This window comes from Phacochoerus africanus, chromosome 4, assembly GCF_016906955.1.
Source record: "Phacochoerus africanus isolate WHEZ1 chromosome 4, ROS_Pafr_v1, whole genome shotgun sequence".
Lineage (NCBI taxonomy): Eukaryota > Metazoa > Chordata > Mammalia > Artiodactyla > Suidae > Phacochoerus > Phacochoerus africanus.
In genome coordinates, this window is record NC_062547.1 from 48,508,389 (window position 1) to 48,527,283 (window position 18,895).

At 42.8% G+C, this 18,895-nt stretch overlaps 1 protein-coding gene across 2 annotated transcripts in view; it reads right to left on the bottom strand.

Annotated features, from left to right (window-relative positions):
* Window positions 1-18,895, bottom strand: part of MICAL2 (microtubule associated monooxygenase, calponin and LIM domain containing 2) — a 255,526-nt gene that overhangs the window by 24,776 nt on the left and 211,855 nt on the right. For both annotated transcript variants that reach the window (XM_047776272.1, XM_047776271.1), the window contains 2 exons: window positions 15,640-15,732; window positions 11,843-11,936 (listed from right to left, as the gene is read on the bottom strand). In XM_047776272.1, the coding sequence (XP_047632228.1) occupies window positions 11,843-11,936; window positions 15,640-15,732 (187 nt within the window). The remainder of the gene's footprint in view (window positions 1-11,842; window positions 11,937-15,639; window positions 15,733-18,895) is intronic.

Genomic DNA, 18,895 nt, shown 5'->3' on the forward strand with positions numbered 1-18,895 from the left:
AATATCATTACTCTAATTTAATTAGTTAGTATATACTTGCCATCATTTTACTTTAAACATTTCTGTTTATTTATGTTTTATCTGTGTTTGCAAAATAGCATATAAGTAGGTATTGTTTTGTTTGTTAACTTTTCTATTATTTGAGATATTTAGACTTGTGTCTATCATCTTTCTTTGCACTTTTTATTTTTTTTAATGCTTTTTAATTTCTATTTAGAATTGTGTTTAGGATTTTGTTTGGTTGATTATTTTTTCTTATTTCTTCTTCCTTGTTTCCCCCTTTTGTAATTACGCTTAAAATTTTAAAAAGTATTTTTAAATTTCTTTTTCTATTCTTTTTGTAATTATGCTTAAAATTTAAAAAAGTATTTTTAAAACTCTAACAAAGTCTAAACTTAACATTTTAATCTCCTTTTAAACAACATAAGGACCTTGGAACACTTCATTTCTAATCATTCCACTGATAGCTTATGTCCATTTTAGTCCAGCATTTTAGTTTTATCTGTAGAAAACTTCATATTATTTTTATACTGACAATGTTGATTGGCTTTACTTACATATTTATTGTTTTTTGCATTTACAATTTCTTCTTGAATATTTAAGATTATCCCTCTAGGTTTATCTTTTTTCCCCCTTAAATGTATTTGCTGGATTTTTTTTTTTTTTGTCAATCTTTTTTTTTTTTTAACTGAATAATTCTTTATTGTGCTCTTGGTCTTGAAATATAGTTTTCCTTGGTACACTGTTTAGGTTGAAGTGGTTTTTTTCAGGCTTTTGAAATTATTATTCCATCGTCACCTAACATCCATTATTGCTGTTGAGAAGAGGGCTGTTAGTAAAAAAAAAAAAAAAAAAAATTCCTTTTAGTGAATTATTTTTTCTCTTTATCCACTTTAAGGTTATCTGTCTTTGCTGTCCTACATTTTCACCTTATTTTGCCTAGGTAAGCATGGATTTATTTTAAATTTATCCTGATTTCTGTATCTTAGGCTCCTTATATCTGTAGATTCATGCCTTTCATTCACTTTGGGGGGGGGGGGGGGGACAGATAAAGCTAACACTCATATACCATGCATCTGGTGCCAGACCTTGTTCTAAATCCTTTGCTCAGTACCTCGGCCATTATCTCTTCAAATAATACCCAATCTTAATTTTCTCTAGGCTCTCCTTCTGGGACTTCAGTTGAACATATACCAGACCTTATCATTCTATCCTCTATGTCTACAAGCTATTCTTTCCTATTTTCTATCTCCTTCTACTCATGAAATTCTGGTTGATTTGGTAAGGTGCATTCTGGTTGATTTGGTAAGGTGCATTGTCCAATTCACTAATTCTCTCTTCTGCTGTGCCTAAGCGACTATTTAGTGCATTCATTGAGTTTTTAGTATCAGTGAACATATTCTTTAGCTATAAACTCTCAATTTAATTGGTTATTTAAAAAACAAAATCCCTGGTCATAGCACTCTTTTCATTTGAAAAAATTTAAACCTAAAGGAATAAGCCTTATATGTAGTTGTTTCTTTAGTCTCTTTTCATCTAGAACAGTTAACTAGATTCCTCTTTCTTTTTTTTAAATGTCATTGACTTTTATCAATTATTTTGCAGATTGTCTCTCAATTAGAATTTGTCAAATTGTACTTTTATGGTTAAATTCAAGGTAAGTATTTCTGGCTCAGATGCTGCATAAGTGAAGATGTATCTTTCTTGTCCATCACAGCAGGAAGCTCATGATATTAGTTTGATTATGGTTATGATTGGTTAAGGTTAAGGTGATGCTGCCTGTTCACTTCTGTTTTTCTGCTTGCTCATTTTTTTTTTTTCTTTTTATGGCCACACCTGTGGCATATGGAAGTTCCTAGGCCAGAGGTCAAATGAGAGCTGCAGCTGTGGTCTATTCCACTGCAACAGCAGACCTAAGTCACATCTGCAACCTATGCTGGATCCTTAACCCACTGAGTGAGACCAGGGAATAAACATGCATCCTCACAGAGATGATGTTGGGTCCTTAACCTCCTGGGCTACAAAGGGAACTCCCCTGCCTGCTCATGTTTGCATGTACTCTACTTCTTTCAATGTTTCACACAGAGACATAGTATATGCTCCATTTTATAATCAATATAGTTGAAGTTCTTGGCTGTTTAAATTTGTTGATTTTGCTCTCATTCATGGTGACTCACTTCCCTGTGTTTTGGGTGATTTTATTGTTATTACTATACGCTCCTAGTTTACTGAACTTAATCTGAATCCTGAGAGCCTAAACCTAGGCATAGCTTCTTTCATAAAGGATCTAAAATTGGTTTTGGAATGCTAGACACCTGTTTTAATGCAGGGATCTCAAGGTTAGCTCCCTTACTCTTTGTTAGATTCAAGGCAGCCCTTGACTTCTGTTTTTGTGTTGCTTCCTTCCTGGAACATGTAGATTTCAGCATACCTTTCTTCTTTTCCTTCTCTTTCTTGGTCCTAAGATATTTTTCTCACTTACTTACAAGCATAGAAATGTTTTCAAGTCTCTTGTTTTAGTGAATGGGCTTTTCTAGCATCTAGGCCACTATCCTGCTGCTCCATATTTCTTAGGAATTGCATTTTGTATCTTTGGCTGAGGTGGCCATTTGGTTTAAAATACTTTTTCAGGTAAGATCATTTTGACAGTGTTTTTTTTAAAACTGAAGGTTGAAAAATTAACTTTATGGATAATAACAAGCACTAAAAATGAGACAAAAGAAAAGTACCAGTCTTTTATATGTAGCAAAATTCAATATTATTCCTTAAAACTTTGTATTCAATTATATATTTATATGTATTAACTTGTGATATAGAATGTATTTCTTGCTGCTCTCACGGGAAATTTCTGTGTATAAAGTGATTGCCAGAGCACATAATTTTGAAGTCTCAAATGACCTTGGAATCTATGCAAGGGAGAGCACCCAAGTCTTCAGACAGAAAATCTTAGTCTTGTCCTCACTGGGCCCATCTCTGTTAGGCCACTCCCCTACCAGGTGGCTACTAAGGCTAGAAACAGAAGTGAATGCATAATAAATGGATTATTGACATTTGTTGAGCAAAGCAGTCTGCCATAAACCTTGAGCGTCCCTGTGTGTCTTTGCTGAGTGTGCCAAATAGCAAGGCCTAGCCACCCTGTGACCCTTAGCCACTCCTATAACCGGCCAAGTGGACTACTTGCTTCCTGGGAAAGGGGGCTGGCTTGTTGCCTGCTTCCTATAAGATGCTGAGCTCCCAGCCTTGAGTTCCTCTGCTGTGGCACAATCCATCTGTGCACAGTTGCCATCTGGGCCTATCAGGTCACACCATGGCACTTAGATACAGGGCAACGTATACACGCTGCCATTCCTGCTGTTTGCTGGGCCATGCGTAAAAACTCCTTTGCTCTGATGCCTTGAATCTCTCTGACATTCAGCACATAGCACGTGGTAAACCCATCCAAATTCCTTGATTGCTTAGCTACCAACTTCAGAGTCTTATTACCCTGGCCATTGTCTAGGAACGGCATCAGGATTCAAACTCAGGAGTGTCTGATTCTAATATCTGTGTTCTTTTCAGGACACCTAGCTAGTGCATTATCTAGGAAATTATTATTCCTTCTGTTCTTAGCAGCAGGCAAGACAAAAACCACAGAGTGTAAGCCCAACTACTTCCCTCTTTTTTTGTGATTTTCGTTTTTTCCATTATCATTGATTTACAGTGTTCTGTCAATTTCTACTGTACAGCAAAGTGACCCATATTATATAAAATATATATGAAAAAGAATATATATGTATATTTTTTTCTCATATTATCCTCCATCATGTTCCATCACAAGTGACTACTTCCCTCTTCCTGGCTAGGGTTCATTGCAATTTCTCTTGTCATAATGTGTGTTCCTGCTGCCACCTGCTGGCAGCCTCAAACATCCTGCTATTTCTTTGTAAACTCCTTATCTGTGTGAAGGAAAAGCTACTTGCTCTTGTTTAAAAAAAAAAAAAAAAAAAGCAAGAAGCTCATTGCAGGCAAACAACTGGTAAACCTTCTCAAAAGTTGGTAAAGGTATAAGGGAGGAATAATTCCCACCCCACCCTTACCCCCTGTCTGGGGACTCATCCTTTCTCCCTCAAAGTTGATCTCATACCTGTCTCCAGGTATTGAAGGAAAGCAGATTCTGTTATCTACCTCATCTAAATTTGAATGGTGGTCTCTTGGTAAACTGGGGAGTTCTGTAACCCTGACACATAACCCTGACCACCACGTTGACAACCAACAAACCAATAGGTAATCGCGCTTGACCAAGAAGAGTCTATGTGGCTGCAAAGCTTGACTTGACCATCCCACAGAGGGTAAGGCTCAGAGCAATCAGGCTACTGCATTTTGTGGTCCTTTACTCTGGGCAGCCAGGACCATCAAGAGAATTCATTCCCTTTGTCAAGGACATCCGTCCATAACACACACACACACACACACACACACACACACACACACACACACTACAGAACATGACTTATCATCTGGGGGGGATTTTTGTTTTTCTTTGTTTCCCTTGCCTTGACAAAATGGGGGAAAAGCCTTCCTGGGGGTGGGAGAGCTTATTTCTGACTGTTGGAAAAAGAGAAAGCAGGAATTGTTGTCACGACAATTAGGAGCTCATCAAAGCCTCATTTTGCTCATCAGCCATCATTGCCCTCTGTCCTGCACCCCCGCATGTTCCTCCAATTCAATACCCGCCTAATGAATAACTCCTAGGAACAAAAGACCCTTTCAGGCTGGCACACACATCATTATCAGAGGAGACTTGCATAACTGTCGCAGACGACGCATGTTTTCAGGCCTGTCTCTAAATTTGGTTATTCACAAGCTCTATAGCTCAATATTATTGCCTAACTGTGATCATTTTCTAATTATCCTAATAATACCTATTAAATAATTCCCATTAAATCACTTGAACCAGAGCAGCCCAAGCCGGCTCAAATACAACTTAACCTAATAAGCATCGGTCATTCATTAAGCACCAGGGCAATCTCTTAAAGGGGCTGAGTAGAATATTAAACTGCAAAGGAATATTATTATTGCGCAAATGTTATTACAAGTTAGAGTGTATTAATTTCGATGCCTGGTTTGCAAATCTTCTGTTCGGTTTCCATTGGGGCCGCTGTGTGTGACTCGACTCCCTCAGTATCCTGCCCCTTGTTGATCTGCATCTGTCACCCACACAAGGACAATCAAGGAGAAAAAGGCCCATAAACTTAACAGGGAAATTAAATTACCGAGGATATAAAGGGAATGAACAGAATCCATCTTCTGGCCAGGCGAACACACCTTTGAAAAACACCATAAACTGGCCAGGTTTCTTTAGCTGATAAAATATCCTTTCTTTACATTGAGGGTGAGGGAGGTTTCAGAAGCTCTAAAAATCTGGTTTCTAGATTTAAATGTCAAGCAGCTAAAGATCAGAATCAATTCTTTAGAGAGTATGTGTGGCTATTTAATAATATTTTGAAAAAGATTATCAGGGGGCCATTTATTGAATGCCTACAATGCGGTGGGCACTCTTGGGACATTCCTGGCCCACCAATACCCTTAATTCTCAAACTGACCTGGTAATGTGAGGATTATTAGCTATATTTTTCACATAAGGAATCTGAGGCTAGAGAGGTTAAGTGATTCTCCCCAAATCACACATTCTAAATGCAATGGAACGGAATCTGAACATGGGGCTCTTTTTAATTGTGCCTCTTTTTTTTTTTTTTTTTTTGCTTTTTAGGGCCGTACCTGTGGCATATGGAAATTCCCTGGCAAAGGGTCAAATTGGAGCTATAGCTGCCGGCCTATGCCACAGTCACAGCAACGTGGGATCCGAGCCATGTCTGTGACCTATACTGCAGCTCAAGGCAACATCAGATCCCCAACCCACTGAGAGAGGCTAGGGATTGAACCAGCATCCTCATGGACCCTAGTCAGGTTTGAAACCACTGAGCCATGAATGGAACACCTGAACACGGGGCTCTTTGATGCTTATAATTTTACTTACCCCTCCCCCCCCCCGCCCCCACATCACACTGCCTCCTGCAAACTGAAATATCTCCTAGCTCGGCTGGTCTATCTTTTTCATTTCTAAGGTTCTTGCTGAAATCAGCAGATTCCTAAAGTTAAGTGCCAGAGCCTTCTTGATGGGGAATATGACAAACTTTTCACTGTGTTGAAAGCCCTGACAATAGTTCTAGAGACAGGCAGCGACTCTCACTCCAAGCAGCAAGAAACAGTTTGCATTTTTGTTAAGAATCCTACTTCTGGAGTTCCCGTCGTGGCGCAGTGGTTAACGAATCCGACTAGGAACCATGAGGTTGCGGGTTCGGTCCCTGCCCTTGCTCAGTGGGTTAACGATCCGGCGTTGCCGTGACCTGTGGTGTAGGTTGCAGACGCGGCTCGGATCCCGCGTTGCTGTGGCTCTGGCATAGGCCGGTGGCTACAGCTCCGATTCAACCCCTAGCCTGGGAACCTCCATATGCAGCGGGAGCGGCCCAAGAAATAGCAACAACAACAACAATAACAACAACAACAAAAGACAAAAAAAAAAAAAGAATCCTACTTCTGATGGGTGGATTTGCAGGGAAATGTACAAAGCATTGCAGTAAGAAAAGGAACACATATGCATTAATCATCTCTTCCATACCAGGCACTGTGCTAGGGCTTCCACATATATTGTTTTAACCAATCCTCACTAAAAACCCAAGGAATAGGTATGAATATCACTCCAGATTTACAAGCACAGAACCTGAGGCCTGGAGGGATAAAATCAGACTCCCAAGTTTCCAGAGAGACAATGACCATGCAGTTAGCTGAAGCTGGAACTACAGGGCTGGTCACATGGATGGGCCCTTGCAAGGCTCTGGGAACAGAGCCATGATGTGGCTTGCATGACTGTATGAGCTTAAGGCTTCACAAAATCCAGGTCTGTGACTGCTCGTACCATTGCTCTCAGATAACAACTTTTTAATTTATTCATTTATTTATTTTAGGGCTGTACCTGCAGCACATAAAGGTTCCCAGGCTAGGGGTCAAATCAGAGCTACAGCTGCTGGTCTGCACCACAGCCACAGCAACTTGGAATCCGAGCCGCATCTGTGACCTATATACCACAGCTCATGGTAATGGCGGATCCTTAATCCACTGAGTGAGGCCAGGGATCGAATCTGCAACCTCATGGTTCTTAGTCGGATTCATTTCCGCTGTGCCACAACGGGAACTCTTCAGATAACGACTTTTAACAGAGTGGAAGTCCTGGTCTTTCTCTATGTTGTTTACATGATTGCACACAGAGAGATGTGTCTTCAGGGTCTGCTTCTTCACACTTTATACCCAAAATACAGCAGGCTAAAGACATCACATCAGAAAGTGAAAGAGACAATACCCCTAGTATACTGAATCACTTTGCTGTATACTTGAACCTAACATTACACTGTAAATCAACTATACTTCCATTTAAAAAAAAAAGACAGAACAAGAATCTAAAAAGGGATGGATATATGTATATGTATAACTGATTTACTTTGCTGTACAACTGAAACTAATAAAACTTTGTAAGTCAACTATACTCAACAAAATTTATTTTAAAAAGATGGGAGTTCCTGTTGTGGCTCAGCAGAAATGAATCTGACTAGGATCCATGAGGACACAGGTTCGATCCCTGGCTTCACTCAGTGGGTTAAGGATCCAGCATTGCTGTGAGCTGTGGTGTAGGTTGCAGACACGGAGCAGATCTGGCATTGCTGTGGTGGCATAGGCCAGCACCTGGAGCTCCAATTCAACCCCTAGACTGGGAACTTCCATATGCCATGGGTGTGGCCCTAAAAAGAAAAAAATATATATTTAAAAAAGAGAGAGAAGAAGGAACACTTCCAAAGATATTCTAGGACGCCATCATCACCCTAATTCCAAAACCAGACAAAGATACCACCAAAAGAAAACTATCGATCAATATCTTTGATGAATTTAGAACCAAAAATTCTCAACAAAATTTTAGCCAACCGAATCCAACAACGTATTGAAAAGATAGTACACCACAACCAGGTGGAATTCATCCCAGGTTCACAAGGATGGTTTAACATACGTAAATCAATCAATGTCATACACCACATTAACAAAAGAAAAGTCAAAAACCACATGATCATCTCAACAGATTCAGAAAAAGCATTTGACAAAGTCCAACATCCCTTCAGGGTAAAAACTCTTACCAAAGTGGCTAGAGAAGGAACATACTTTAACATAACCAAAGCCATTTATGACAAACCCACAGCAAATATAATACTCAATGGAGAAAAGCTGAAAACCTTCCCACTAAAATCTGGAACAGACAAGGATGCCCACTCTCACCACTGTTATTCAACGTAGTATTGGAAGTCCTAGCCACAGCAATAAAACAAACAAAAGAAATAAAAGGCATCCAAATAGGAAGAGAAGATGTAAAACTGTCACTGTATGCAGATGACATGATACTATATATAGGAGACCCTAAGGACTCAACCCCAAAACTACTTGAACTGACGAACAAATTCTGCAAAGTAGAAGGATATGACATTCAGAAATCAGTCGCATTTCCGTATACTAACAACGAAATACTAGAAAAGGAATACAGAAATACAATACCTTGTAAAATTACACCCCAAAAAATCAAATATCTGAGAATACACCTGACCAAGGAGGCAAAGGACTTATATGCCGAGAACTATAAAACATTAATCAAGGAAATAAAAGAAGATGTAAAGAAATGGAAAGATATTCCATGCTCCTGGGTTCGAAAAATTAATATTGTAAAAATGGCCATACCACCCAAAGCAATCTACAGATTCAATGCAATCCCTATCAAATTACCCATGACATTTTTCACAGAACTAGAGCAAACAATCCAAAAATTTATATGGAACCACAAAAGACCCTGAATTGCCAAAGCAATTCTGAAGAACAAAAACCAAGCAGGAGTCGCAACTCTCCCAGACTTCAGGCAATATTACAAAGCCACAGTCATCAAGACAGTGTGGTACTGGTATCAAAACAGACAGACAGACCAATGCAACAGAATAGAGAACCCAGAAATCAACCCAGACACCTTTGGTCAATTAATCTTTGACACAGGAGGCAAGAATATGAAAGGGGAAAAAGACGGTCTTTTCAGCAAGAATTTCTGGGAAACCTGGACAGCTGCATGCAAATCAATGAAACGAGAACACACCCTCACACCATGCACGAAAATAAACTCAAAATGGCCGAAAGACTTAAATATAAGACAAGATCCCATCAAACTCCTAGAAGAGAACATAGGCAAAACATTCTCTGACATCAACCTTACAAATGTTTTCTCAGGTCAGCCTCCCAAAGCGACAGAAATAAGAGCAAAAATAAACCAATGGGACCTAATCAAACTGACAAGCTTTTACACAGCAAAGGAAACCAAAAAGAAAAAAAAAGACAACTTACAGAAGGGAGAAAATAGTTTCAAATGATGCACCTGACAAGGGCTTAATCTCTAGAATATACAAACAACTTATACAACTCAAGAGCAAAAAATCCAAAAACCCAACTGAAAAATGGGCAAAAGACCTGAATAGACATTTCTTCAAGGAAGGTATACAGATGGCCAACAAGCACATGAAACAATGTTCAACACCACTGATTATTAGAGAAATGCAAATCAAAACTACCATGAAATACCACCTCACACCAGTCAGAATGACCATCATTAATAAGTCCACAAATAACAAATGCTGGAGGGGCTGTGGAGAAAAGGGAGCCCTCCTACACTGTTGGTGGGAATGTAAGCTGGTACAACCATTATGGAGAACAGGATGGAGGTACCTTAGAAATCTATACATAGAACTACCATATATGCCCCAGCAATCCCACTCTTGGGCATATATCTGGGCAAAACTTTCCTTAAAAAAGACACATGTTCACTGCAGCACTATTCACAATAGCCAAGACATGGAATCAACCCAAATATCCACTGATAAATGATTGGATTAGGAAGATGTGGTATATACAGACAATGGAATACTACTCAGCCATAAAAAAGAATGAAATAATGCCATTTGCAGCAAGATGGATGGACCGAGAGACTCTCACACTAAGTGAAGCAAGACAGAAAGAGAAAGACAAAAACCACATGATATCACTTATATTTGGAATATAATATATGGCACAAAGGAAACTTTCCACAGAAAAGAAAATCATGGACTTGGAGAATAGACTTGTGGTTGCCAAGGGGGAAGGGGAGGGAGTGGGAGGGACTGGGAGCATGGGGTAAATAGATGCAGAATGTTGCCTTCCGGATGGATTAGCAATGGGATCCTGCTGTGTAGCACTGGGAACTCTGTCTAGTCACTTATGATGGAACATGTAATATGAAAAAAAGAATGTATACATGTAAGTGTAACTGGGTCATCATGCTGTACGGTAGAAAAAATAAATATATAAATAAAGGATTAAAAAAAGAGAGAGAGAGCGAGATGGAGAGATAACACCTACCACTAACTCCAATTCACTTGCCACGCTGCTGCTGGTTGATTTCCAAAAAAACATAGATTTCTTTCAGTTTCATCCCTCACTCAAAACCCTCTGCTGGGAGTTCCCGTCATGGTTCAGTGGTTAATGAACCTGACTGGTATCCATGAGGATGCAGGTTTGATCCCTGGCCCCACTCAGGGGGTTAAGGATCCTGTGTTAACCCATTAATCATGAGCTGTGGGGTAGGTTGCCAAGGCAGCTCCGATCCCGTGTTGCTGTGGCTGTGGTACAGGCCAGCAGCTGCAGCTCCAATTGGACCCCTAGCCTGGGAACCTCCACCTGCCACAGGTGCATCCCTAAAAAGACACAAAAGCCGGAGTTCCCATCGTGGCGCAGTGGTTAACGAATCCGACTAGGAACCATGAGGTTGCAGGTTCGGTCCCTGCCCTTGCTCAGTGGGTTAACGATCCGGCGTTGCCGTGAGCTGTGGTGTAGGTTGCAGACGCAGCTCGGATCCCGCGTTGCTGTGGCTCTGGGGTAGGCCGGTGGCTACAGCTCCGATTCAACCCCTAGCCTGGGAACCTCCATATGCAGCGGGAGCGGCCCAAGAAATAGCAACAACAACAAAAGACCAAAAAAAAAAAAAAAAAGACACAAAAGCCAAACCAAAACAAAACAAAACCTCTCTGCTGACTCATGTGTTAAGGCATTCAGGTCTTTTCATGTTTGGTCTTTGCAGGTAGGGTTCCCTCTGCCTGAACAATCTCTTCATCTCCCTGGTTACCTCCTATTCCTCTGTTTCTCATCTTAGCAGAGCACCCCTTCCAAGGATAAGCCTGACTGCTCCCCCCCACATCAAGATCAATTAGGGAGCTCACGATTCTCTCCTCATTCCACCTGGTGCTTCTTCCCATCACAGTACTCATCCTCCTGTATTGTGGTTTATTTATTTACATGCCTGTGTTCCTCAAGAGACCACAAACCTTTCAAAGGCAGAAAACGTCATGCTTATCGTTATAGACCCACTATTTCCATGTCCAGCACTGACAGGCCTCCACCAGATGAATTCTGTTTACATCTAAGAGTCTGAAGCTGTCAGTAGAATGGTTACCATTCATTGCTTTACCTTGTGCTAGGCAATATGCTAATCTAATTTCATCACATATATATGGTGTGTATATATATATTTTGAAAAGTGGGAAGCAGTTGTGGACTTGGCACCGTGTGTCCATGTGGACAGTTCCACAGCCGGTGACAAGGTCTCACTGTTTTGCCCAGATGGTTAGATCAGCCCTATGCTCAGAGCGCAGACCCAGACCCAAGCCCGCTGCCCCACATCTGCCTGTGGGGAGCCTACCTGCTTCTCCTCGCAGCGCCTTCTCCAGCCTCACGCCCTGGATCTCAGAAGCCCTCTGCCGCTCTTCCACCTCCTCCAGCTGCCTCTGGATGGCCTGCAATGCCAGGATCAGATGTTACATGGGAACTCTTGATGTAGAGTCACACAAGGGGGCCGATTCTGCCACTTCCTTTCCAAGAGGAAGAAGCCCCTTCCTGTGTGATGCTACCTCCTCAACTGACTGGGTAAGAACCTCTGAATTCCCCCAAGCAACTAGAATTTGACACTTCCCTTCTTTAGGATGAAAACATAAAGCAAGGGGTCTGTGTGTCAGTTCAGTCTGCCTCCAAGGAGACATTCAAACAGTCCCCTTTGACCAGGCCAATCACACAGATGTGTTCTCAGGCAGAGGTGGCTGGGCTGGCCTGGGCAGGCAGCCCTCATGCCTCCTGGACCCCGTGGAGCCTCAGCCTCTGCTATGGCCATGGCATAGCCTCTGGGGCTGCAGCCACCACTCAGAGTAGGATAGGCTCTCTGGGGACAAATACAGAGCATGCTTACATTCCATCTTCCCAAGAAGAACCCGCAGACACCTCCCAAGGAGCTGGCCTGGAGCAGGAGACCCAAGCCAGCTCCTGGGGCTAGGCGTCTCTGCCTGGCTTTGTCCTCCTCCTGCCCTGTGCTACGAACTGACAACTGCGGAGCCTTTCACTGTCCATGGATGTGTACGCTGGCTTTGTTACTGGCAGTTTACGAAAACAAGACAGAGATGTTTATCCCATTAAGGTACACCCTCCTTAGACGAACCACAAGCCACCTATCAAGGCTTGGGGTCATGACTGGGCTTGCATTTACATGTTTATTTTCCCTACTAGCTATTTCTCTCTTGTGTATTTTAGGAAGGAAAAACAAGGGAAAACCTTTCCTAGGTACATTTTGTTCATCCCCAACAATTTCCTCTGCTTTGAAACACGGCCTGCCAAAAGGTACCTCTCTTGGCAGAACAGACTTTGCACCTGGAAGCCCAGGTATATTCAAAGAAGTGGCAGCTGTTTGGGCAGGTAGAATGTGTGTGTTCATCCTCCTCCGCCTCCTGCTAGCTCAGTCTCACTCCCTTTTCCCCTTATCTCCACCTCTTCCTTTCTTTTCTTTTCTTTTTTTTTTTTTTTTTTTTTGGTCTTTTTAGGGCCACGCCTGCGGCACATGGAAGTTCCCAGGCGAGGGGTCGAATCAGAGTTGTAGCTGCCAGCCTACACCATAGCCACAGCAACATCAGATTCAAGCCATGTCTGCGACCTATACCACAGCTCACGGCAACACTGGATCCTTAACCCACTGAGCGAAGCCAGAGATCGAACCTGTGTCCTCATGGAAGCTAGTCAGATTTGTTTCTGCTGAGCCATGATAGAAACTCCATCCATCTCTTTCTAAGACTCCCCTGGATGCAGAGTATAGCTGCTGAGGAACCTCCAACTCCCATGAAGAGTCCTGAGCAAGGGGGTGCAGGTGGCAGGTAGGGACCTAGCAGCCACCTGGCTTCTTGTCTCAGCTGAGAGTGTTTAAGCCCCAAACAGAAAATTTCAAATAGATGGGTATTCTAGCTAAAACTACTTGTAGGAGTTCCCTTGGTGGCACAGCAGAAATGAATATGACTAGAATCCATGAGGATGCAGGTTTGATCCCTGGCCTCGCTCAGTGGGTCAGGGATCCAGTGTTGCCGTGAGCTGGGGTGTAGGTCATAGACGTGCCTAGGATCCTGCAGTTGCTTTGGCTGTGGTGTACAGCTGGCAGCTGTAGCTCTGATTCAACCCCTAGCCTGGGAACTTCCATATGGGTGGCCCTAAAAAGCAGGGGGAAAAAAAAAGGAAAGGAAAGGAGGAGAGATTAGAGTTAAAACTGCTTGTAGTTTTACACCCTCTTCCTCTCTGTCTCTCTTTTAAAGGCAATTATCTTTATAGATCTGTCTCCTGGTGGCACAGCGTAGAAATGCTAAAGGAAGGGAAATTCTAAAGGAAGTTTAAATGACTTTATTCCTGATGACTTTGTAATTATGGCTATGTAATTGTTATGGACTGAGCAGTCTTCCCTGCCCCCGAAACAGTTCATATGTTGAAGTCCTAACTCCTGAAGTGACTATGTTTGGAGAAAGGGCCCTTAAGGAGGTAAAGAAGGTTAAATGAGGTTATTAACAGTGGGCCCAGAGTTCCTGTCATGGCTCAGTGGTTAACGAATCCTACTAGGAACCATGAGATTGAGGGTTCCATCCCTGGCCTTGCTCAGTGGGTTAAGGATCCAGCGTTGCCGTGAGCTGTGGTGTAGGTCGCAGACATGGTTCAGATCCTGTATGGCTGTGGCTCTGAAGTAGGCCGGTGGCCACAGCTCCAATTAGACCCCTAGCCTGGGGACCTCCGTATGCTGCGGGAGTGGCCCAAGAAAATGTCAAAAAGACAAAAAGACCAAAAAAAAAGTGGACCCTAATCCAACAGGACTAGTGAGTGTCCTTACAGGAAAAGAAAAAGATACCAGAGCTCGCTCGCTCGCTCTCTTTTTCTCTTGCTTTGCATGTGCACAGAAAAAAGGCCACGTGAGGACACAAGAAGGCAGCTCTCTACAAGCCAGGAAGAGTCCTCCCTGGAAACCAACACAGAGGGCACCTTGATCATGAACTTCCAGGCTCCATAACTGTGAGAAAATAAATGTCTGAGGTTTATGCCACTCTGTCTACGGTATGTTGGTATGGCAGCCCAAACTGATGGATGGAGCAGTCATTCTTTGGAAACTAAAGGAGAAACATCTCACAGATTAAAAAGGGCTGCTATGGCTGCTAGCAAAGAGGACTCGAAAGACCATTGTAATCCTTCTGTTATCACTGCCTACTGTCAGGAGTACAAATATAAGGAAGGGAAATGGCTGCGTTTGCCTGTCTGTGTCATAAGGACTTAATCTCGTTCTCAGAAGGAAGAGTTGAGATGTGTCAAGACAGCCTGTTCAGAAGTGGAGGATGGACAGAGGGACTTGACGGGAATTTTCCCCATCTGCAAGATGAAAGGGGCGCCTCTGAAGGCAGCCCCTGAGGTAAAGGAGGTTGGATTAAATGACTTCTTCCTTGTGGGAAAAACTTGCAGGATGACAAGGTCAGATAAGGCAAATCACTGAGAAACCAATGTAAGGGCACATTGGATTAACACGAGCGGCCCTTTAAGTCCTTTGTTGGTAAAACCCAACTATTTTTCAAGGCCAGGCTTTGGGTTTCTTGGGAGTGGGGTGCCTTGACTTTCTGCCACATTTTGCCTGTCTGTGACTGAGGAGGGCAGATCAACTTGTGCAGAAATGTTTGGAGTCAACAATCAGGCCAGGAAATCTAGAGCAGGATGCTAGATGTGTGTGTGTTCAACTAACCTTGGAAGAAAGTTAGCCCCAGTGGTTGTCAGTTCTGAAGACATGGTCAGAAAGTCAGGGAAAGGTTGTGTCCTGGTGGAGGACAAAGCTAAGGCCACTGTTATGTGGCAGACAGGGCCTGGGATGACTCCCGAGGCCGGATGTTGGCTGTCGTTCCACCTCCCTTTGCAGAACAGGAGGCTGCAGATGGACAGGCAGCTGGGAGCAAGCCAGCTCAATACCTGGGTTCTCCAGGCCCCAGAGTCCCACCAGGGATGGAGCCAGGGCCTTTCCAAGAGCCGCAAGCCTGGCCACTCAGAGAAGAGAGACTGATCCCTCCCCAGCCCGCTTTCCCCCGTGCAGGACCGATTTCCAAAGGGCTTCCAGATCCAGATTCCCAGGATCCCAGACCCACTCTCATCTCAAATTTGTTTTCTCACCTGAGCCTTATGAAGTCTTTTCAATTCTTCTTGCTTAACCAATTGTTTTGTTGCTTTTTCCAGCTTTCTTCTTCTTCGGAGTGTCTTCCTCTCCTGCAAAAACCAAGAAGATAAAATATGTCTGTGAAAAATACAGTTGAAATTTGCAAAATATTCTCATAGGTTCTGCCCTCTCCGAACAAACCACTGCTTAGCTTCTAGAACCACAATACCCAAGAGAAGCTTCTGCAATGATGATTGCTTCCTTTCCCTACCATGCTTTGCTTGTACAAATGCATCATTAATACCACTGAGTTCTCGGTGTGCCTAGACTATATTCTAGCAGAATATAGAATATTCAAAATTGATGCAATTAAAATAGATGTCTAGATCTTGTCAATTTCAGGTTTCAGATACCAGAGAAAGGAGAAGCAGTGATTGGAACATTCAGGAGACTCTTCTGATGGGGGCAGCAGCAGTTGCCCAGGAGTCATGCAAAGCTGGCATCGAATCCCAGCTCGGGGAGTTCCCACTGTGGCACAGTGGAAATGAATACAGCTAGGATCCATGAGAATGCAGGTTCAATCCCTGGCCTCACTCAGTGGGTTAAGGATCCAGCACTGCTGTGAGCTATGGTGTAGGTTGCAAAGGCCGCTCAGATCCCTGTGGTGGTGTTGCTGTGGCTGTGGTGTAGGCCAGCAGCTGTAGCTCTGATTCAACCCCTAGTCTTGGAACTTCCATATGCTGCAGGAGCGGTCCTAAGGGGAAAAAAAAAAAAATCCCAGCTGAGCTGTGTGGGCTTTGCTGTGTCCTTCAACTATCTAAACTTCAGTATCCTCTTCGGAGTGGAGAAAATGATTTAATGCCTACCTCATATGGACATAATAAGAAGTAAATAAGATAAGGCAGGTCAAGCCCTATGCAGAATACTTGGAAAAGATCTGGGATATTCAGTAAATATCATGATTTTTTTTTACTATTACTAGCATGATTATTATAGTATTATTATACAAATGAGCACAAAATTATAGTTTTTACTAAAATCTACTATGCTTCATATATATGTGTGTGTGTGGTATGTGTAATATATATATGTATACATCTTACACATACAAAATAAATGTTCAAACAGACAAGTTTTATTATGTTTGCCTTCTCTGAGAATAAACATCATTTGCTACATTAGGATGAGAATGAGAACATACAAGGGACTTCTTTTTAATGCTGACAGAAATAAATATGGAACTTAAGACATTGCATTTAGCCTGGTGCCTGGGCATTCAATAACTTTGGTTGAACTGAATTCTTGCCCGTTCAAAGGACCATAAATCCACAAGTGGGGAATAGACCTAAGAGGCCTGACCCCAGATACCGCCAGATGAACCCAGGTCCATAACAGAGGTCAGAGGTTATAACTTGAAAGCCTGTGCCAAAAAAATTGAAAAAAAAAACAAAAAACACAATGGCAAGTGCCTTTGCCTTTCCAGTGCCTTATGGCCCTTGTCATTCTGTCACCCATTCCGTAGAGAGATCATCACTCTTCTGAGGAAAGCATCCAGCTTTCAGGGTTCAGCAGGTCTACAGCTCACTGATGAAGACATTCATCTCAATGATGCAACTTGTTTTTTCTAGAATTCTCTGTAAGGTCTAGAAGTCTAAAGGTCTTCATCCTTTGTTTCATCCTTGGAAAGAAATTTTGACTTTCAGAACTCAAACTGATTCTATATCTTATGTCTATTGCTAGAGGACAACTTCCAGATTGACTGTCAACCACTGTGATTATGCAGAGGGAGGAACCCTCCTTTAAGCAGCGAGGACCTTTCTGGGAGGGCTGGTGCGGGAGGGGTGGCATGCAGGTCAGTGGGAGTTGTTATTCAGAGATTGTCTAACACAGTCTATATGGAGAGTCTTTCATTTATTTAACAAATATCTCTTGAGCCCCCATTATACTAATCTACACAACAAATGCCAACGTTTATTGAGCGCTATGTGCCAGATACTATCGATTACGTCCCATGTATCATCTTATTTATTCCTCAGATTACACTTATTTTAAAATATAAGGAAATCAGAACTCCAAGAAGTTAGATAACTTGCCCAGGATGACACAGTCAGTGACTGGTAGAGCCAGGAGGTCGGCTCAAGTACCCTGAATCCAGCGTCCACATTTTCATCTAGTTTATTCCAATGTTCCTGTGCCCAACACCATGCAGGGACATCAGGGACTTCTGCTTTCTAGAAATAGCAATGTTTCCTTCTAAATTAAGACTATTCAAACAGTTTCAATGAGGGATGCATTGACAGCATCCCCAGGAGCAAAGCTGCCAAACCCCAGCTATCTTGTCAAGAGTCAGTAAAGCAGAACATAGAGGGGGGAGAAAGTCCTTTACTGCCTCTAATTAAAAGATGTTGGGGAGTTCCGGTCGTGGCGCAGTGGTTAACGAATCCGACTAGGAACCATGAGGTTGAGGGTTTGATCCCTGGCCTTGCTCAGTGGGTTGGGGCTCCGGTGTTGCCGTGAGCTGTGGTGTAGGTCGCAGACATGGCTTGGATCTGACGTTGCGGTGGCTGTGGTATAGGCCAACGGCTACAGTTCTGATTGGACCCCTAGACTGGGACCCTCCATATGCCTTGGGTGGGGCCCTAAAGAGATAAAAAGACACATACTCACACAAAAAAACAAGCAAACAAGCAAAAAGATGTTGACACAGAAAAAAGAAGAAGAACAATTTATTAACAAATGCTACTATAGCCTTATGACGTACCAGGCACAATTCTTACATCCTTAGAATGGTGATGGTGATACAGAGAGGAAAAGAAAAAGGCTAAGGAAGAAAAAGATAAAGGCTAGAGAAAGGGGGAAATCTGGCAGGGCTGAAGACTAGCCACTTCTCCCCGTCTTTCATATCCGGGTATTAATTTGAGGGGGGTGGGGGCGGGGCAGAGCTCAGAGGCAAGGATGTGTGTTCCATTGCCCATTTCCTGTGCAAAGGTTCACTTGAGCAGATGTGGGCTCTGTGCCATGTGGCCTGGGACATACCTGTATGGGGCAGAAGAGATAAAGAAACCAGAGGGGAACAAACAGCCCTTGGGAAGTCAGAAAGAAGGAAACTTTTCATCAGCTTCCCTTCCTGATGAGTGGGCCATGTCAGAAGCCAGGTGGAAGCTGGCAAGTTTTACTACACTTTAGGCCTAAGTGATGACTGGCTCTATTCTGGGCCAGCCAGAGGACAAGGTGCTATTTGCAAGGCTTGCCCTAGATATTGTGATTTTCCTA